This window comes from Myotis nattereri (genome assembly GCF_964212035.1).
Source record: "Myotis nattereri genome assembly, chromosome: 15".
In the NCBI taxonomy this organism is placed as follows: domain Eukaryota; kingdom Metazoa; phylum Chordata; class Mammalia; order Chiroptera; family Vespertilionidae; genus Myotis; species Myotis nattereri.
Window position 1 is genome coordinate 55416510 of NC_138090.1, and position 20895 is coordinate 55437404.

The window sequence follows — 20895 nt, forward strand, 5'->3', positions numbered from 1 at the left end:
TTCCTGCCTCCGGGAGAACCAGCTCCTTCCCTCTGGCCAGCGGGCTCAGGCTGGCCTTCTGGGGCCCAGCCTCGTGCAGACTGGACGTTCAGCAGCGTTGGCCACGGCCGGCCCCTCCCCACGGAGCTCAGCTCCTACCTGAGCCACGGATGGCCTGTGGCCGGCCAGGGTCACCCGCTTCTCAGACCCACCTCTCCGTTTCCCTCTTCCTGCCGCCGGGCCCAGTTCCTGCAGCAACCTGGCCCTCATGGGTGTCTAGACCCTAACCCTCTTGTCTGGGCCCCCATCATTTCTAACAGAGGACCAGAGATGCAAGTGGGTCCCCAAACCTGCTTGCCCCACGGTTTTCCCTCCTGGATAACCCCACAGTCATCATCCAGGCTGCTAACTGGAATGGTTCGGGAACGCTGGAGGGGCCTGCCTCCAGGGTGTCCTGACAGGTGGGATTGTGACAGGAATGGAGCTGGAACAGACAGCTGACCCACATGAGCAAACCGGACTGGTCTCCCATTTGTCCCGCACTGCCCTCCCCCAGACGGTTCTGATGGAGCAGCCAGAGGCACCTGCTCAAGTGTAGGTCCCCCCTCAGCTCAAGTCCTTCCCAGGCCACAGCCCTACATGGCCAGCCATGAATTACCTCTCCAGACCCATCCCCTACTTCCCTCCAGCCACATGGGCTTCCTTGTGCCTCAATGTCAGCACACTTCTACCCCAGGGCCTTTGCACGTGCGTCTGAACACCCAGAAGACTCTTCCCTCAAATACCGACATGGCTCATTCCCTGATGCCTTCAAGTACTTGCCTGAGCAAGCTTCTCAGTGAGGCCTACCCTGACCACCCTGTACACAATACATGCACACACGCGTGTGCACACACACCAGCCCCTGCCTTTTCTCCATAGCACCACCACCTGAAATGCATTCCTTTTGTTGCTGGGTGCCTTACGCCCTCTCCTAGGATGTTTCATATCACTGCCTTTTTCATTCACTACTGTATCAGCAACAGGTAGGCCAGGGCGTGGCATGCAGAGTACGACCAGGAATGAATGAATGAATGAATGAATGAATGAATGAATGAATGAAGGGGTGGACGAATGCCTGCCCACCCTGGAAGGGCATGGCTCCCACTCAGCGCCAGCTGTTACCATGTAGCACTGAGCGCTCACTGTCGCGGCTTCCTGTTTTTTTCTGAGAAGTCAAGTTCCAGGGTTTTCTATGTGAATCGCCCACATTTTAAATGCTGTTTCAAAAGCAGTGATGACAAGACCCAAGCTCCCCACTCCGTTCTCACAGCCACTTGCTGGTGAGCACGTCAGTCCGACTGGGGCCCCTGCTCCAGCAGGCTCTTCCTGAAGGCCCTCCCCAGCCGGGGAGCACGCACCTCCGCCCTCAGCACCCCACCCTGCCATGCACAGCCCGGCAGACGCAGCACCCCACCTCCAGCAAGGGACCCAGCCGCTGAGTGGCAACTTCACGACTTTTATTTGTGGTGCCTGTGCTATGTCTCGAAAATACCTTCTCCCCCTCCCCGGACAGTGCCGGGGAGGGGGCAGCAAAAAATAGAAGACGGCCCTCCCTATTGCACACGGACCCTATATACAGGCCCGCCCGGCCCAGGCCGGCGGGACGCTTGGCACATTCTCGGATCCCTGCTCAGGGGCGGGAGGGGTGACTGGTGGCAGCACACGTGAGAGGGGACCTCCGGGTGGCCACTCTGGTCCTGGCTACTGGTCCTGGCACTTCCTGGTCCTCGGTTCCTTCCTGGTCCTGCCTGCAGCCCTGGTCCCCTACCTGGCTCAGCTCCCGGCTCCATCCTGGCCTCAGAGGCCCCCTTGGCTCCTGGGGGCTCTGTCCTCCCCTCCCAGCCTGGAGGTCCCGAGGGAAGGTTATGGCTTCACAGAGACTCCCCGGCAGCCCTGTCACTCGTGTTCACACAGGGGGGGGTGCGTGTGGCAGAAGCAGCTGTATAAATGCGGGTGCGGGGCAAGTCCTCCGGGGTCACTTGGACAGTTTGCTGATGACGCGGATCAGGGCCGCGTTCTCGTCCTTGAGGCGCTGGTTGTCAGCCCGGAGGTTGGACAGGCCCTGTGGGATGGGACGGGTCAGCTGGAGGCCCCGGCAGGCGAGCCACGGCCCCCCGCACCCCCTGAGCATTCACCTTCAGCTCCTCTTCCAGCTCAGCGGCCTTGCGCTCCAGGGCCCTGCGCTCCTGCAAAATACACAGGGGAGGGTGAGGGCAGGGACTGGGGGCTGGGGAGGGCCAGAGGGAGGCTGAGGATGGTGGGGAAAGGTCCACGGGCAGGTTAGAGGGTCGCTGTGTCCCCTCCACGCAGACCTCCAAAGGCTGGGAGCTGGGGACATGGCCTGACCCCACCCCAGCTGCCCCACTCACGAATCTCTCCAGCTCCAGGAGGGCCGGCCTCTCTGCAAAGCGCTCCTGCCTCTGGTGGGGACAGAGAATGCGCAGGGGTCAGAGCAACATCCAAACCGCCATGGCCGGGAATGGGAACCAGGGGAGAGAGGGAAAGCAGGCCAGGATTCTGGCCGAGTCCTCTGCTCATGGCAAGCCCCGCCTCCAGTATCATAGCCCCACCGCCTGGCGCAGGGCCCACCCCCTGAAGGCAGAGTTCCGCTCAGACCCCACCCCTCACTGCTCCAGCTCCTGGACTCCCAGGCCCTGAGCCCCTGCACAGCGATGCCAGGGTCACCTGCAGGGCCCGTGCCCCTCACCTGCGTGGCGCGCTCCAGCTCCACCTTGAGCTGCGCCAGCCGCAGCGTGGTCTCCGTCAGGGCCTCACGAAGTCTCTCGTTCTCAACGCGCAGCTCTGCGTAGAGCTGGGGGTACGGGGAGAGGGACGGGATCAGGCGGGGCTCACTGACAGGCAGAGGGCAGGTGTGTAAGGCGGACTGTGGGGCTCTCCAACCTTCCTGAAGCCGCCGCCATCCGGCTCCGATTCGGGCTTGGGTTCCGGGTTGAGGGCGCGCGGCCTCCGGGGGGAAGGGCTGGCCTTGGGGGTGCTGGGGTGGGGGCAAAGCACGGCGTCAGGGGCGCACGGCCACCGCACAGCCCAGACCCTGCCCTGCCCGCCCTGTACCTGGATTCTGGGCTGATGTCCGCGGGCTTGGCCTCCTCCCCCTGTGGGTGGGGCGGGGTTCAGTGGGATGCCCAAAGGGGGGTGCCCCACCCCCCACCCCTGCCAAGGTCGGCCCACCCTCACCTCTGCAGGCCCTCTCCTCTCCTTGCCAACTCTGCGGTGCTCCCTGGAGGCCTGTGGTCCCTGTCCCTGCCCGTCAGGCGCCTCTACTGGGGGAGGGGCAAGAATCAGGACTCCCTCTCTGAGGTGTCAGGCTCCCTGGGCCCGAGTCCAGGAAGACGGGCAGACTGCAGTGGAGGGATTGGGCGGGCTCAGATGACCTCCCAGAGACCAGACCTCACCTCTCTGGGCAGGGCCATCAGAATTCTCAACCCCAGGGACTCGGGGCTGCCAGGAAGGGTCCTGTGGGAGAGGGGCAGGGGGTCAGAGGACGAGGGCTGTTTGTACCACCCGAGCCCGGTCACCTGACCCCGCGGCCTCTCACCAGGCTCTGTGTGCATGACTTCTCCGGCTCTGGAGCCTTCCCTGCCACCTTCTCTGCTTCCTTCAGGTCTGTCAGAGTCACGCCCTGCAGACACAGGGGGCAGTCAGGGCCTCGGTCCAGGCCCCCAGCCTCCTCCCTCAGACCCAGGAGCCCAGGCCCCCAGCCCCTCCTCCCTCAGACCCAGGAGCCCAGGCCCCCAGCCCCTCCTCCCTCAGACCCAGGAGTCCAGGCCCCCAGCCTCCTCCCTCAGACCCAGGAGCCCAGGCCCCCAGCCCCTCCTCCCTCAGACCCAGGAGTCCAGGCCCCCAGCCCCTCCTCCCTCAGACCCAGGAGCCCAGGCCCCCAGCCCCTCCTCCCTCAGACCCAGGAGTCCAGGCCCCCAGCCTCCTCCCTCAGACCCAGGAGTCCAGGCCCCCAGCCTCCTCCCTCAGACCCGGGAGTCCAGGCCCCCAGGCCCTCCTCCCTCAGACCCGGGAGTCCAGGCCCCCAGCCCCTCCTCCCTCAGACCCAGGAGTCCAGGCCCCCAGCCTCCTCCCTCAGACCCGGGAGTCCAGGCCCCCAGGCCCTCCTCCCTCAGACCCGGGAGTCCAGGCCCCCAGGCCCTCCTCCCTCAGACCCAGGAGTCCAGGCCCCCAGCCCCTCCTCCCTCAGACCCAGGAGTCCAGGCCCCCAGCCTCCTCCCTCAGACCCAGGAGTCCAGGCCCCCAGCCCCTCCTCCCTCAGACCCGGGAGCCCAGGTCCCAGCCCGCCCCCCACACCTGTGTGGACCTCCGAGACTGGCGCATGAGGCGAGAGCGGGCTTTCCGCTGGGATTCTGACTCCTCGTCGCGCACAGGCATCTGGTAGGACCTGTGTGAAGAGCCCCTGACCTCAAGGAGGGTTCCTTTGGGCCTGTCCTTGGCTGACACCCTTGGGGGAGGCAAATTCGGGGAGAGGACCCTTCTCTCCAGAGCCTGGGGAGACCACTGCTGGCCTCTTTTACCTCCGGCGGTCCCGGGAGTCCGCTGGGGGCGCTGTGGAGGCGGCAGGGACAGCTGGCTTCCCTGGGGCTTCAGGCTCCGGGATCCTGGAGGCGGGAGTGGAGCTATGAGGGAGGGGGCTTGGCGCTCTGTCACCCATGTGGATTCATTCGTTCAGCAAACATCACTGAAGCTCGCCTTAGGTGGCAGGCGCCCGCCACCAGCAATGAACAAGAGCAACAAATGCCCTGCCCAGGGAGGCCAATGTGAGCAGAAAGGATGCGAAATACACAACAACCATAAAGATTAGTCCATCTCGGGGCACATCGGAGGGTCAGCACGCGGGAGAAAAGAAACAGAGCAAGGACGGGAGGCGGGAGGGCCTGCGTGTCCAGGCACCAGGGCAGTGTGACCAGTGGCCGCGGTGGGCCTCTCGGGGAAGGTGACGGGAAACAGATCGAGGGAGGGAGAGCAGAGCAAAGGTCCTGGGGCAGGAGTGGGAGGTGCTGGCAAAGGCACAGGTGGAAGCCAGGGGAGAGGAGCAGGAGGCCGGAGCACTGTGGCCTGACAGGCTTCCCTGTGAGCTTTCACGTGGCGCAGCAAAAGGGAAACTGTGGCGGGAGCAGGGAGCAGACCCCGGAGAGCAGCACTTGCGGGGGGGTCACACCAACAAGGCTGGAAGCCAGACCCGCCCCACCTCCGCAGGGCCCCGGCCCCGGGTACTCACGGGGCAGAGGGCTCTGGCACCTTCCGGGAGGGAGTGGGGGTAATTCTGGCAAGACGGGGCTCCTTGGCCTGCGGAGAGAGGGAAGGAGGGGGTATTCCCTTGGACCAGCAGCTTTGACTCGCAGGCCTGGCCCCCTGCCTCTCGCCCCACTCACCTGAGTGGCGGTCCCTTCCAGCAGCGAGGAGGACGCTGAGCGCTGCAGCCCAGCCCCAGGGGCACCCTCCGCCCCCTGCCTGTCTGCCGGGCCCAGGGCACCAGAGCTCCCCGTCTTCTGGAGGCCAAAGCGCCTGGAGAAGGGGACCTCCTCGGAGGTCTGGGGTCAGAGGAAGGTCTCAGTGATGGAGAAGGGGGCCCTCTTCCCAGACATTTCAAATATTCCCCCCGAAGGACCACAGCAAACTACAATTCCCATCAGCCCCTGGAGCAGGTGCACCAGAAAGATAGTCAGCTGTACTAGAGGATTCTGGGAACTGTAGTCTTCACCCCATCTACCCAGACAAGAGCTGTACAGGATTCATGGGAGCCCCCCCTTCTCCTCCCCTCCCCTCCCCTCTGCATGCAGGGCCTCCAGGGCATCCAGACTCACTGAGGGGCCTTTAGGGCTGGGGGGTGGCGGGGAGGACACTCCATTGAGGGTCCTGGTTTCTGCAGGGGGCGGCTCTGGTGGGTAAGAAAATGAGATCTTAATAAGAATATGCCAGCAGCACCGGCCAGTGTGGTTCAATGGTTGCGCATCGACCCATGAACCAAGAAGTCACCAGTTTGGTTCCTGGTCAGGGCACATGCCCAGGCTGTGGGCTCGATCCCCCACACAGGGAGTAAGCAGGAGGCAGCCAAACAATGATTCACTCTCACGTCAATGCTTCTTTCTCTCCTGCTCCCTTCTACTCTCTTTAAAATCAACAATAACATTTTAAAAATAAAAAAGAATATGCCAACTGCCTGTGAGAACCAGGCCCTCCTCCCCAGACCTTCAGACCCTCCTCCCTCAGACCCGAGTCCAGGCCCCCAGCTGCTCACCTGTGGGGCCTTCCTCTCGCTCGTCGTCATCATCCCGGATGGGGGGTCCCCCTGCCCCCCCAGGCCGGCGCTCCTTGGACAAGTCCTGGAGGGAGATCTTCTCTCGGCTGCTCAGACGACACACGGAGCTCCTGGGGGGAGGGGAGGGTGTCAGGGTCCAAACCCCGGGCGCCTCCCGCCCCGCCCCCAGGGAGACGCCCTGGTACCTTCGGTGTTTGCTGCTGGAGGGCACCTGGGGCTCCGGGACCCGGCTCTGGGAGGCAGCCTTCTGGTTCCGCAGCTGCAGGGAAAAGGGGGCTGCTGGGAGGGGTAGAACATGGGGGTCCTGGGTCCCACATCCCCAGCATGGAAGGCCACCCGCACAGCTGTGGTCACGGCTTCCCAGGTGCTCCACAGGGGAGCTCAGCTCCCGCCGCAGGGAGGGCTCAGATGGCCGAGCAGCTGCACCGGGCACCTGGGTCCCATCGCGCATGCGCCATGTGCACCCACCGGCGCCCTGTTCTCCCTGGGCCTCCCGCGTCCCAGCCTCTGGTCTCATCCCGAGGGGTGTCCCTACCCTCCAGGGGAGACCTGCTCCAACTCGCCCACCCTCCCAGGACCCGGACACGCGCTCCCACAGAAACCCACCAGAGCCAGAGTCCACACCGTTCACTATTCACTCCCCGTTTTTCCAGAAACAAGGCCCCTGCCTGGTGCTAGTCAGATGGACCCCGGGGGTCGCAAGGCCCAGCCTGCACACGGGCAAATACCCGTGCGCATCCTCAGGCCCCGCCGCCTGCGACTGCCCAACGGAACCCCCCTCGCGCCCTCCACTGGGTGTCGGTCACCAGTGGGAACGAGACTGCCCTGGGGTCAGGACCAGAGCCCCCTCCCTGCCCCGGAGGCTGACGGAGGGGCAGGGCCGAGACTCACGTCCTCCTGCTTCTGGGCCAGCTCCTCCAACAGGCTCAGCACCTCCTCGTCAGCCAGGTCACAGGGCCGCTGCCCCTGTGCGGAGGGGAGAAGGGGCCGATGAAGGTGTGGGGGCCTCCTCACCCCCCCCCGCCAGTCCCAAAAGGGGGGGCTGGGGCCTCACCGCATGGGTCAGCGAGTCCATGCCCCCACCGTGCTCCGCCAGCAGGCGGCAGGCGTCCTCCACGCCCCAGTGGGCCGCCGCGTGCAGGGGGGTCCAGCCGTCCCCGTCCCGGAGCTCTGGGTCATAGCCAGCCTGGAGGAGCAGCCTGGGGGTCAGAGGGGCTGGGGGTCAAGGACCAGGACAAAGGCTGTGGTGGCAGCACCAGCTGCGACAGTGCTGGAAGCATCCCGGACCAGGGGGTACAAGGGCCAGTGTCCCAAGCCCCTCCCACAAGTGACCCCTCTGCCAGCAGCTCTGACCTCTCCCCTGGCCCGCAGGTGGCCTCTGGTCCCTGCAGCTGGGGGTGGAGGCACAATGTCCTGGGACCCCAGCAGCTCTGAGCGCCGGGTCCAGCCAGGGCCACCCGCCCCCGGGGACAGCTGGCGGTGCCTGAGCCGACTCTGGCTGCCGCACTGAGGGGCGGGTGCCGGCAGCATCAGGCGATGGGCGCCAGGGATGCTGCTGACCCCACCGCGCAGAGGACGGCCCCACGGCAGAGGGTGATCTGGCTCAGACGCCACCAGTGCCAGGCTGAGAAACCCGCTTAACGTTCTTCTCCGGGTGACAGTCACCCTGAGACGGCGCGATTCAGGGGAAGGCAGGGCTACAAGTGCAGGGCGATTCTGCACACTCAGCTCGGGGCAGACAACTGGCGTCAGTGAGAAGCGCTAAGGCGAGGCTAACGAGCTCGCTTCTAAGGAACCTTGTTGCACAAAAGGTGCTCCATGGCCCTGCTGACACGTCACACGCCTGCCCCGGGCGCCCTGAGCCCCAGCCCTGCTGGGTGCTTGCTCTTTCCCCCAGGGGGCCCGCCTGGGTCCTGCCCTGCTGCCCTCTGCCTGCTGGTGTTCTCAGCGACCTTCTAACAGGGCCTGGCCTTGCCCCAGGGACCGGCTCTGGGGCGGGCAGGTGCCCAGGCAGCCCTGGGCGTCAGACCCAGGACTTTTGCTGGAGCAGGGACAGGGCAGCTGGGACACCAGCCTGGAGCTGAGGGGTCGACTTCAGCACCTCGCTGGAAAACCTGCCTGGAGATTCCACACGGAGGGGAACAGAGAGGAAAGGGTTCATCTTAACTCCATTTTCACACTAAAAATAAAGTGTAACATCACAATGGGGGCGGGGGGGGGAGGGTTAGAGAGAGCGCAGGGAGCCCCTGAGGACAAGAACTGGAACCAGCTGCCCCAACAGAAGGGGGCGGGGCAGGGGAAATGGACAGGATGGAGGTGCGTGGCAGAAAGGGAGTGTGCACCGTAACAATTTAATCTCTCCACGCCCCAAACAACCGTGCCTCGAAATACATGAACAGAAATGGAGAGAGCCACAGGAGGGATGCGCAAAAGCCACAGCGTGGGAGTTCTATCACACCTTCCAATAACTGACAGAATGAGCAGGAGGAGAGATACACCACTGAGGACACAGATTTAAAGAGCATGACTACGACGCTGACCCAGTAACCTACATACAACACTGTGCCTGACAACGCAATTCCCTCCCACCTTTCTCACACTGGGGAACAAAATAAAGCAAGGCTTCAACAAATTCAAGAAATCTGGAATCATATAGAACCCCATTCCCTGACCACAGTGCAATTAAATCAGGACATGGGTAATGAAACAAAATTCCATATACTTGGAAATTAAGAACATACTTCTAAATAATCCATGTGTCAAAGAATAAAAATTACATGTTGGAAAATGTTTTAAACAGGATGGCGATGAAAGGTCTATACAGATCAACTAAAGGACTTGTATGCATGCATATAAGCATAACCAATGGACATAAGACACTGGGAGATAGGGGAGGCTGGGGGACTGTCTAGGGCGGGGGGATAAAATGGACACATATGTAATACCCTTTGTAATACTTTAAGCAATAAAAAAAAAATACTAAAAAAAAAAAAAAAAAAAAAGAAAGGTCTATACAGCAAGACTTATGGATGCAGCTAAGGCTGTATTTAGAGGCAAATACATAGCCTTAAGGACATAAATTAAGAAAAGATGGGAATGGACAAAATTCATAGGAAGGTATAAGACAACAAGAAGGAACAGACTGGCCCAGAGAAAGAGCAGGGGAAAGGGAGGGTCCCTGCCAGCCCAGCTCACCTCATCACTTCGATGTAGCCCTTAGCAGCCGCCACATGCAGAGCAGAGGCCCCCGTGCGGGGGTGCCGGGCCTCAGGCATGGCACCTCCGTTCAGCCAGCACCTTGTGTCGTGAAGTAGCAATTCCTCCTCGGCTCGTTTGGCTGCCTCCACATCCACACCTGGGAGGACAGGAAGGGGTGACAGGTGGGACTCACCCCAAAGTCCAAGAAGCACAGCTCACCCTGTGCCTTGCCCTGTCCCTCTCCGTCTGTGTGCTCCACCGGGGCTCAGAGGTCCTGGGCCAGCTCAACCACTTCCCAATTACGTTTCGTGCAGCCCAGGGCACCACTGAGGGTCTCTGAGTCCCTGCGGGTGGGGGGGGAGGGGGGAGCGTAGAGGGGAGAGGGGAGGCTGGGAGAATGGAAATCGCAAGCGTTTTCTCACTTCAACCCAAGCATCACCTTGATTTTTTTTTTTTTTTTTTTTTTTTTTACAGAGAGGAAGGGAGGGAGATAGAAACATCGATGAGAGAAGAGAGAGAAACATCAGTCAGCTGCCTCCTGCACACCTCTTACTGGGGATGTGCCCGCAACCCAGGTACATGCCCTTGACTGGAATTGAACTTGGGACCTTTTCAGTCTGCAGGCCGACGCTCTATTCACTGAGCCATACCAGTTAGGGCTTGATCATTCTTTTTAAGGATAACACCTAAAATTTACTGAGCAAATACAGCGTTTGACTGTATTTAACTCTTCCTGCCACTACTGATATGATCCTTAGCCCACCACCTTCAGGCATTGTCACCATTATCAGTCTGATAACTCGTTAGGACAGACCAAGCAAAACGCCCCTCAACACAGTGTCTGTACAAGGGGGGGGGGGGGGGGGGGGGCAATAGTTTCTTTCCTCCTCAGCGCTGATCCCTGTTCTCAGCTGTGCTAGCACCTAGAGCAGTGGTTCTCAACCTTCTGGCCCTTTAAATACAGTTCCTCATGTTGTGACCCAACCATACAGTTATTTTCGTTGCTACTTCATAACTGTAATGTTGCTACTGTTATGAATCGTCATGTAAATATCTGATATGCAGGATGGTCTTAGGTGACCCCTGTGAAAGGGTCGTTCAACCGCCAAAGGGGTCGCGACCCACAGGTTGAGAACCGCTGACCTAGAGCCATCTGGTCTCCTCGCTAGTCGATGTCATTGCATCCAATCAGCTTCATGGGAAGCTGTGCTGCATTTATGGGGGCAAAAGGCAAGGTGTGACTTCATCCAGTACAGCAAAGGTGGCGGGCTCAATCCCTGGTCAGGGCACACATCCAGGTCACGGGTTTGATCCCTGGTTGGGCCACATGGAGGAGAAAACCGACTGATGTTTCTCGCTCTCTCTCCCTTCCTCTCTCTAAAAAAATAAAATAAAATAATAATGGAGCCAGGCTCAGATGCAGCGTAAATGAAAAACACATGCTGAACTCTGAAGTAACTCAAAAAATGGGTACTAACTCATAAATAGTTTTTTAAATATATTTTATTGATTTTTTAGAGAGGAAGGGAGAGGGATAGAAAGTTAGCAACATCAATGAGAGAGAAACATTAATCAGCTGCCTCCTGCACACCCCCTACTGGGAATGTGTCCGCAACCAAGGTACATGCCCCTGACCGGAATCGAACCCGGGACCCCTGAGTCCGCAGGCTGATGTTCTATCCACTGAGCCACACCGGTTAGAGCCATAAATAGTTTCTATATTGATTACATGTTGAATTTACATTTTGGACATATTGTATTAAAAAATATATTACTGCCCAACTGGCGTGGCTCCATGGTTGAGTGTCGACCTATGAACCAGAAGGTCATGGTTCGATTCCCAGTGAGGGCACATGCCTGGGTTGCAGGCTTGCAGGCTCGGTCCCCATTGGGGGGCGTGCAGGAGGCAGCCGATCAATAATTCTCTCACCATTGATGTTCCTGTCTCTCTCTTTCCCTGTCTCTTCCTCTCTGAAATAAATGAAAATATATTTTTAGAAAAATATTACTAAACCTAATTTCATCTGTTTCATTTTACTTTTAAATATGTTTTTGTTGATTTTTAGAGAGAAAGGGAGAGGGAGAGAGAAACATTAACGAGGGAGAAAAACATTGATGGGCTGCCTCCTGCATTCCTCCTGTCGGGATCCAGCCCACAACCCAGCAACGTGCCCTGACTGGACCTGAACCGGTGACCTTTCGGTGTGTGCAACAAAGCCCAACCAACTGAGCCACACCAGCCGGGACTCTTCTTACTTTTTAAAAATGCACCTTCTTGGAGATCTGCAATTACTCCGTGGCTCACATTGGCTTCCCAGTAGACAGGCGTGGCAAAGGACCCCCACATGTTACTGCTCGGCTTAACATTAAAACGACGGACGACAGGAGCCCGTGTGCCCCTCGCTGACTCCACCCCACTCCCTGTGGCCCCGAGGGAACGGCCACCACGGATCAGCTTTCGGGAATGTGTGTGCTGTGTATCCGTACTGCACAGACTGCAACCCGTGCCCTGTCCACACGGGTCCCAGACACTCGATCCCCACCACCCCTGGCTGAGGGCCCAACCCCCCAGCCCGGGCTCCCCGCTGGCGCCACCTGGTGACACCTGGGCCTAACGCCAACGGAACACCTTGGGCCGCCCAGCTGGCCAAGGACAGGCTGCTATGCCAGGAATGTCTGCCTGGTCAGGGCCCATCTCCGGAGAGGCCTGGAGTGTGCTGGTGTCTCAGGGGCCCGCCCTCTCCCTCTCCCTCACCCTCGGCCACGTCCTTAAAGGGAATCGCCTCCACCCGATCGGGACAGCTGATGTGCCAGGCTCCGGGGAGGGCTCGCTGACTCTATCCGGCAGCCGCAGGACTGCGTTCTTTCGCATGTTCCTACTCATCCTCCTCAAGTTTGCTTTTTCTGGAGACCTGCCTGCATCTGCTGACAGACGACAGCCGGGGGGTACAGGCCACCGGGTTTTTTAAGTGGGTGTTTTTTTTTTGTGGCGGTAAAATAAAGATGAACATCAAATGCACTGATGGTGCTATCTGAAAATGCCCTATCGAGTGGCATTTAGCACAGCCACCATGCTGTGCAAACCGTCCGACTGTCTAGCTCAGCCGTGGGCAAACTACGGCCCGCGGGCTGGATCCGGCCCGTCTGAAATGAATAAAACTAAAAAAAAAAAAGACCGTACCCTTTTATGTAATGATGTTTACTTTGAATTTATATTAGTTCACACAAACACTCCATCCATGCTTTTGTTCCGGCCCTCGGTCCAGTTTAAGAACCCATTGTGGCCCTCGAGTCAAAAAGTTTGCCCACCCCTGGCTAGCTCCTGGATCCCATCCATCCCAGGTGAGCACTGGCTCCCTGGGGCTCCCTTCCCCAGCCCCTGTGTCCACCAGTCTACTTCCTGTCACTGTGGAGTTGCCTGTTTGTAAATAAAGTTTTATCGGAACACAGCCAGGCTCACACACTTACGACTGTGCCTGGCCCTCTGCCCCACTGTGGCAGCAGGTGGCAGAGAGCAGGCTGCACAAAGTCCCCGCCACCCAGCCCCAGAACTCCCTTCACCTTTTCTCTAAAATATGAGTGTTTTCTTAAAAATTATATTTTTACTGATTTCAGAGAGGAAGGGAGAGCGAAACATCCATGATGAGAGAGAATCACGTATCGGCCGCCTCCTGCACGCCCCACACTGGGATCAAGCCCACAACCCGGGCCTGTGCCCTGACCGGGAATCGAACCCTGACCTCCTGGGTCAACACTCAACCACTGAGCCACGCCGACTGGGCTAAACATGGTTTTTAAAAAAATGATTTGCAAGAGAGAGAAACTAATGTGAGAGCGGGACATCGACCAGCTGCCTCCTGCATGGTCCCCACTGGGCAGGGGCCCTAACCGGGAACCGAACCCGCAACCCCTCGGTGCAAAGAGGACACTGAACCGACTGAGCCACACGGGCCGGGACCAGAACCCTCTTCAGCTGACAACACTGACACTCCGTCCCCATTGAACACCTCGCCCCTGCGGTCGCCACCACCCTGACCACCATCCTGCCGTCTGTCTGTGAGTCTGACTTCCGGGTGCGTCACGTACCTGGAGTCACACCCTGTGTCCCTGTGACTCAGCGGGTTGTCCCTAAGGACCCCCCACGTTGTCGTGTGTGTCAGGATTTCGTTCCTTTCAGGCCGCGCATGTGCACCTACAAACCAGGAGGCCACGGTTCGACTCCAGGTCGGGGCACACGCCCAGGCTGCGGGCTCGTCCCCGCTGTGTGCCATGCAGGAGGCAGCCGATCGATGATTCTCTCCTTATTGTCAATATTTCCATCTCTCTCTCCCTCTCCCTTCCTCTCTGGAATCAATAAAAGAAATATTAAAAAAAGAAAAAAGAAAGATGCAGTGGCCGAGCTCCGGGCAGCGTCCGCCTGCTGACACACACGCCTTCCTGCCTGGAGTGTCCAGCCCGGCCACCTCCGCCACCGGGCCTGGCCCTGCTGTGCGCGGCTGCAGGGGACACTAAGGGACGCACCCGTCCGGAGGCACAGCACGCTTGGGGGTTCCCCGCACCCTCCTTGCAGCTGGGGTGCGGCCCGGGGCCCAGGTTCTGCTGAGGCAGCAGCTCCCACCCCCAGCAGTGCAGCCGAGGGTCCCTCCAGCCGCACCGCTGACGCCTGTCCGACCAGCCATGCTCCCAGCCTTCGCCTCGCCGCAGAGCGGGGCGCCGGGGCCCTTGGCGAGGCTGATGCGCGCTACGGGCCATTCCTCCGGGAAACCCCGAGTGTCCAGGAGCTTGAGGGCCACTGATGGCCGTTCTCGCCCCCGGGCCGGGACTCCAGGAAAGCAGCCTCCGGGCATCGCCCGCTTCAGCACAGGGAGGAGGGGCTCCAGGGCACAGCCACCTGGCCGCACCCAGGACAAGTTCAAGGTGAACTCCCCAGTGACAGGGCGGACAGACAGGACCTGTGTCCCAGAGCGCCCGAGGGTCCCGCCCCGCAGATGGCAGCAGCAACGATGTCCATCCCACGGTTCCCGGAGAGGGTCCTCGCTCTGGGAGACACTGGCTCCTGTGCCTGGCGGAGGCCACGGTGCCAGCAACATATTCTCAACGTGGATCAGGAGAGAGGGGGGAAGCCAGGGAAGGAGGGAGGGGAGCGAAAAGGCGGGTTTCTGTATGGGGCGGGGAGGGGGAGGGAACCCACAGAAATGCACCCACAAGTTACAAAACTGACGAATCTCTACTTTCATCTGAACCGAGCCCGGCCGCCGTGGCTCAGGGGCGGGGCACCGACCTAGGAACCAGGAGGTCACGGTTTAATACCCGGTCAGGGCCCAGGCCCGGGCTGTGGGCTGGATCCCCAGTGTGCAGCCTGCAGGAGGCAGCCGACCAGTGGCTCTGTCATCACTGACGTTTCTATCTCTCTCCCTCTCCCGTCTTCTCTGAAGTCAATAAAAATACATTAACCAGAAGACAATTCAAGGCTTTTTAAAAAAAAAAAATCATCTGAACGGACGTGGCGACGGGCGCCAGCGCGGTGGGGCTGCGACCCCAGTAAACCGCTCCGACCCGGGGAGCCTCAGCGAAGGTCACGACTGCTCGGAGCTGGAGGTTCCTAATGAGAAGTCGCAGGCCTGGAGGGAGCCCCCGCTCCGCCTCTGCCGCCCTCACCCCCCACCTGAACCCCAGCAGGGCGCCCAGGCTGATGTGCCCACGGGCTCTCTCTCTCTCTCTCTCTCTCTCTCTCTCTCTCTCTCTCTCAGGCACTCACCCTGCCCGAGGCCAGGCCCTGACCGCCCCTCCCGGGCCCGCAGCATCAGATACCTTCTCCAGTCCCGACTGACCCCTGCCTCCCCCCCAGGCGGCGCCGCCAGCCTCCCGTCTCCCACAGGCAAGGATGCCGACCGAGACGCTGGGCGCCGCAGCCACACCCTCGGCCCATGACTCCTGCGGGTCCCACGGGCGTCACCAGCCCCCTGAGACCCAAGCTGCCCAGGCCCCCAGCCCACCTGCCCCGCCTCCTCCGCCCGTCCCAGCAGCCCTCACGTCCACGCGTCCTGGACGGCTATTTTTAGGTCTCGGGGAGCGGTCACAGCCCCGCTGAGAACCTGCTAGAAGCAACGCACACTCCTCAGAAGAATAAACACGGCCAGGCACGTGGGGGTCCTGGGCCCCACGCGAAGGACCCCTGGGGTTCGGTGAGAATGGGGAACCCGCCCCAGGGCACCTGCATTCTACTCCCTTCAGCAAACACTCCTGAGAGCACCTCCGTCGGGGGTCCCCCAATCCCACCTCGGAGACCCCCGGACGAGCCACTCGCCCTCGCCATGTCCTCAGTTACGCGGAGGGTCCACGTCAGTCTGAGCCCCGCCTCGGTGCCCGGGGGTGGCACAAGCACTTACACGTTCACTCATCCAAGGTGCCAGGCAGCCCTGGGAGGCGGCACTGACACCCCCATTTCACCGCCCAGGAAACTGAGGCACAGAGGGAGTCAGAGCCCTAGGAAATGGAGGGGCCGGCTTGAGCCCCGACTGCCTGACTCCCAAGCTCTGCACCTCGGGGCCGCGGGAGGGGGAGCCCACCCCCAGGGCCCACCTCGGTGGGCGATCTCCGCCTTCAGGAGGCCCTCCATGGCGTCGGACTCGGCCAGGTCCAGCGGCAGGTCCCCGTCGCTGTTGACGGCGGCAATGTTGGCCCCGTGGCTCAGGAGGTACCTGGGGGCGGGAGGCGGTCAGGCTGAGGGTCCCGGCCCCGGCCCCGGCCAGGCCCTGCCGCCCGCCCCACGCCTCACCTGGCGATGTCCAGGTACCCGCAGGAGGCGGCCACGTGCAGCGGCGTCCAGCCCTCGTTGTCCGCCTGGTTCACCGTGGCGCCCTGCTCCACCAGGAAGCGCACCACCTCCAGGTTCTCGTCAATACAGGCCTGGGGGGGGGGGGCAAGCTGTCAGCCCTCGGCTCATCCAGACCCACACATCCGCCCGGCGGGACTCCCAACGGGGGCCTTAGGACAGATCCAGGCCCCGATGGCCCTGGGACGGGCCCTGAAGGGCACCATCCGGACCCTGGAGCCCCTGTGGCCACCCAGCTGTGTGCGATACCCCGGCTCCTGGCGGATAGGTGAGCCCGCACCCGGAGCCCAGGGAGACCATGAGGGGCTCCCAGCTCCCTGCGTGTCGGAACCGGATGGAGAAGGTGCTCCTAACCCCCGGCCGGAATCCTGGCTGGTGCTTGTCGTCTGACGGGACAGGACCTGCCCCCAGTCCCCAGTCCCCTCCCCAGTCTGCACCGACAGGACGGGGCTGCAGGGAGGGACAGAGGGAAGAGGCCCAGCCACCCCCAGGCCCAGCAGGTGCTCTTCAGGGGCTGCCCTGAGGGGAGACCACCGGCCCCTGCAGCCCACGGCAGGTCCCAGGTCCCTGGAGCGCAGGGCGGAGTGGGGCCGGGGCAGGATGGCGAGGTGGGAGGCGTCAGCGTGCGCCGGGCCCGGGGCCGAGGAGCCGCAGCTCACGGGCCCTGAGGACCAGTCACTGCGACGGGTGCCGACCCCTGTTCTTCCGTGTGTGGTTTTTTTAATATATTTTTATTGATTTCAGAAAGGGAGAGAGAGAAAGGGAGAGAGAGAGAGAGAGAAGCATCAGTGATGAGAGAGGATCACTGATCGGCTGCCTCCTGCATGCCCCACACTGGGAATCGAGCTCGCATCCCGGGCCTGTGCCCTGACCGGGAATGGAACCGTGACCTCCTGGTTCATAGGTCGATACTCAACCACTGAGCCACCCTGGCCGGACAAGATGCTGTCTTATGAAGGAAGAATCGAAGCTCCAGAGACCGAAGCCCCAGGCGCACACAGACGCCGGGTGGGCCTAAGGCGGCCGTGGACCTGGCCTCCCGGGGCCGCGGGGTGAGTTGAGCCCCCGGCCCCTCACCTCTCCCAAGCTGCCCATCGGGAGAGGGGGGAGGCAGCTGCAAGGGCCAAGAGCATGAAGTCATGGAAACTCAGGCTGTGCGAGGGGGGCCACACGTGCCCTGGGAACGGGATGAACTCTGGGCTCCGTTTATTTCCACCCGGTCGCCATGGCGATGGCGGAGGGGGGCCAGGAGGGAGATGGGCCTTTCCCTTTCAAGGGCCTGGCCGGGCACAGGCATCCCGTGTGAAAGATGCCTGAGGCCTGGGCACCAGGGACCCAAGAATCCAGGCCCCGGCCCCGCCCCCTCACACCCGGGGGACCCGGTCCCCGCACCTCCCCTGTTCAGACCACAGAATCCTGGCTCCCAGTCCCTCGGACCCATCCAGAGCCCTAGCCAGGGATTCACAAGGCGATTTCGGGGAGGAGGAGAGCGTGCACCAGGCTGAGTCTCGAGAACTCCTGGGGACACAGGCAGGGCAGGGGGCCCACTGGGGAGGATTCACAACAGAATCCGCAGCCCAGGGCTCCCCAGACGGGAGCAGCCATCCCAGTCTGCCCGGGACTGGGGGCTTCCGGGGCCCTGGGACCTTCAGTGGGAAAACCAGGCCCGTCTCAGGCAAACCAGCACCACCTGGTCCCCCCAGACCCAGGCCTGACACACACCCAGCTCTCGGTGGCTGGCCGTGACCTCTGAGACAGGACCTGCTCCCCCCTGAGCCTGGGACCCCCTAACCCGCAGGCGTCCTGAGCCCTGGCAGAGTCCACCCAGTGTGGGCCTGCAGCGGGAGAGAGACCCCACCTGCAAGGCAGCCTGCTGGGCGAGGCCAGGCTGGCCTTTGCAGGGGCCAGGCCACGGTGGCTGCTGGGCATCAGGGCTCGGCCGGAAGAGCAGGGCCAGGAGCCCTTGGGGAAGGTCCAGGGGACGCTGAAGCCTGGCGACCCTCTCCCCGCTGGCCCTACATGGCTCCATGCAAGCGGACCCTCCTCTGGTGGGGGACCCTCCCAGGTGGCACTAGGGCCCCTGCAGGGGACAAGCCTGGGGGTGGGGGGAGGAATGGGGGAGTAGCACTTAGACCAGGGACAGCGACGCCCCGCTGACCAGCTAGGCTGCTTCCCAAAGGAGTTCTCACATACACACACACACACACACACACACACACACACACACACACGGCCTCCCTCCTTCGCCGGCCCTGCCAGGGCGGGCTCCACGACTGGCCCCATTTTACAGATAAAACAACTGAGGCCCAGAGAGAAAAGCCACTGCCTGGAGGTCCAGGCTGTGAGGAGCTGAGGTTGGAGCTCAGGGCTACCGAGTGTCCGTGACCGGCTCCCCTTCCTGACAAGCGGACTGTGCAGGCACTGCCCCCCTCGCCCTGCCCACCTTTCCTTCCTCTCCCGGGGGTCCTGGCAGGAGGAAGGGGCTGGGCCTGGATGGATCATTAGGCGACCAGGAGGGAGAAGGCCTTGGGGACGGGGAGGGGATGGAGGCTCTCCTGTGGCCGGTCTTGTCCCTGGCGGTCCCACTGTGTGTGGGTGGGGGAGGGGGAGACAGATAAAATCGCCCAGAACCAGGGCGCACCCTGGGGCATAAGCGGCCTGGTCCGGGGACTCAGAGGCACCCAGGGTGTCTCGGAAAAGCACACGGGCCCGGCCGGCGGGGCTCCGTGGGTGAGCGTCGTCGACCTAGGAACCAGGAGGTCACAGTTTGGGTCCCCGTCAGGGCGCACGCCCGGGTTGTGGGCTCGGTCCTCAGTGTGGAGGGGAGTGGGGGTTGCAGGAGGCAGCCGCTCAACCACCGATTCTCTCTCACCATGGCCGTTTCCATCTCTCCTTCCTCTCTGAAATCAATAAAAATATATTAAAAAAGAAAAGAAAAGCACACGAGCCCAGATTGTGCGGGGAGTGGACGATCGGGGTTCTCGAGCCCCCGGGGAAAGGCGACAGGGCAGAAGGCCAGGCGATGGCACAGCCTGTGGCAGGGAGAAGCTGGCCAAACCCACTGGAGGAGAGGGTGCCTGGGCAGAGAGAGCAGGACGGCCAGCGGACGGAGGGGTGGCCTGGCGCCAGGAAGGGGTGGGGTGGGCGCTGAGCGGGTGCCCAGCAAGAAAGGTGCCGGTGCAGACCCAGCCTGGGCAAAGGGGGGGTGGGGGCAAGGGGAGCGAGGGAAGGGGGGGATGCGAGGTGCCTGCAGGAGAAACATCCCGGGGAGCAGGTGTCTGCAGGGAGGCAGGAGGTGGCCGGGGGCCAGAAGGAGAATGTGGAGGGCGCCGGGGGTGGGGCGCGGGGGGGACCCCAACCAGGGAGGCATCACCCCCTTGCAGGGTGCAGAGCCTGGGCGGCGGTTCAGACAAGCGCACCCTCAAGACAGCAACAGATGGGCCAGCGCCAGGGGGAGCCGGGGAGGGGAGAGGGGGACCCTGAAAGGCACGCAGGAACCTGGGCCCGGGCGCCGAGGGTGGCGCAGGGCCGGGGCGGCGGAGGAGGAAGCAGAGGCCGGGGTGAGAGAGGACGCTCCTCGGGGAGGGCGGTGCCTGCCTGGAAGGGGGCGACCGCGGGCCAGACGGGGCCCCAGTGTTGCCGGAAGAGGAGGCACCGGCTCAGGAAAGCGTGGCCGCGTTTGACGGCACCGGTGGGGGCGGCACAGCCCGGACGACGCGGGGAAAGGGCGCTCGGGGTCGGGCGGGGCGAGGACAGCGCGAAGGGACCGGACGCCCCCCCCCACCCCCACCCCGCTGCGCATCAGCAAGGGTTGGGGTGCAGGGAGAGGGCAGCGCAGGGCGGCACAGCCCCAGGCCGGTTCCAGGGGCTCCGGGCTGGACCCGGGAGCTCGGGGTGGGTGAGCTGGGGAAGGGGAGCTCGGACAGGGGGTCCGATCGCCCGGGATGGAAGGAGCGGGGTCGGCATCGCGGGTGCAGACCCGCGCGGGGCGGGAGGGAGGGGGGAGGCGGCGGGCGGGCGGGGCGCTGACCTGGTGCAGGGCGCTGATGCCGTCGGCGTTGGTGGAGTCGAGCACGGCGCGGGCGGGCGGCGGGGCGGCGGGGTCGGGGGCGGCGCCGGGGTCGGGGGCGGCCGCGCGCAGCATCAGGCGGGCCTCGTCCAGGTCGCCGCCCGCGCAGGCCGCCAGGAACTCGGCGGCGCGCTCGAAGCGCACGGTGCGGACGCGCCGCTCCCCGGGGCCCGGCTCGGCGCCCGCCCGCGCCCCCCACTGCCGCAGCTGCTCCCGCCGCCGCTCGCGGGCCGCCGCCGCCGCCGCCCCCGGGCACGCCCCGTCCTCGCCCGACATCGCGTCGCCCGCCCGCTCCGTGAGCGAGCGAGCGAGCGAGCGAGCGCCCAGCCTCAGCCGCCGCCGCCGCCGCCGCCCGCCCCGGGGCCGCCGGGAACTGCCGCGGGTCTCGCGCCGCCCGCCGGAGGCGCTGCCGGCCCCGCCCGGCGCGCGACGTCACCACGCCGGCCCGGGGGGCGCTGGGAAATGCAGTCCACGGGTCACAGAGAGCCG

The 20895-nt window shown here is 62.7% G+C and overlaps 1 protein-coding gene across 4 annotated transcripts; it reads right to left on the minus strand.

Moving 5' to 3' along the window:
- Nucleotides 1–1457: 1457 nt before the first annotated feature.
- PPP1R12C (protein phosphatase 1 regulatory subunit 12C) lies at nt 1458–20682 on the minus strand (the record flags this gene model as incomplete). 4 transcript variants are annotated; one of them, XM_081108599.1, is made up of 22 exons in its annotated part: nt 1458–2083; nt 2157–2207; nt 2391–2441; nt 2729–2833; nt 2923–3016; nt 3094–3134; nt 3217–3299; nt 3435–3495; nt 3578–3661; nt 4336–4426; nt 4560–4643; nt 5264–5331; nt 5418–5576; nt 5850–5923; nt 6284–6414; nt 6490–6563; nt 7196–7270; nt 7359–7503; nt 9500–9659; nt 16085–16203; nt 16281–16411; nt 20368–20682. In XM_081108599.1, the coding sequence occupies 22 exons, from the start codon at nt 20680–20682 to the stop codon at nt 1997–1999; spliced, it is 2283 nt and encodes a 760-aa protein (XP_080964725.1). In that variant the 3' UTR covers nt 1458–1996. The 4 variants fall into 4 exon arrangements, with proteins under 4 accessions (XP_080964725.1, XP_080964724.1, XP_080964727.1 ...); XM_081108598.1 differs by having other exon boundaries at nt 3217–3302; XM_081108601.1 differs by lacking the exon at nt 5418–5576.
- Nucleotides 20683–20895: the final 213 nt, after the last annotated feature.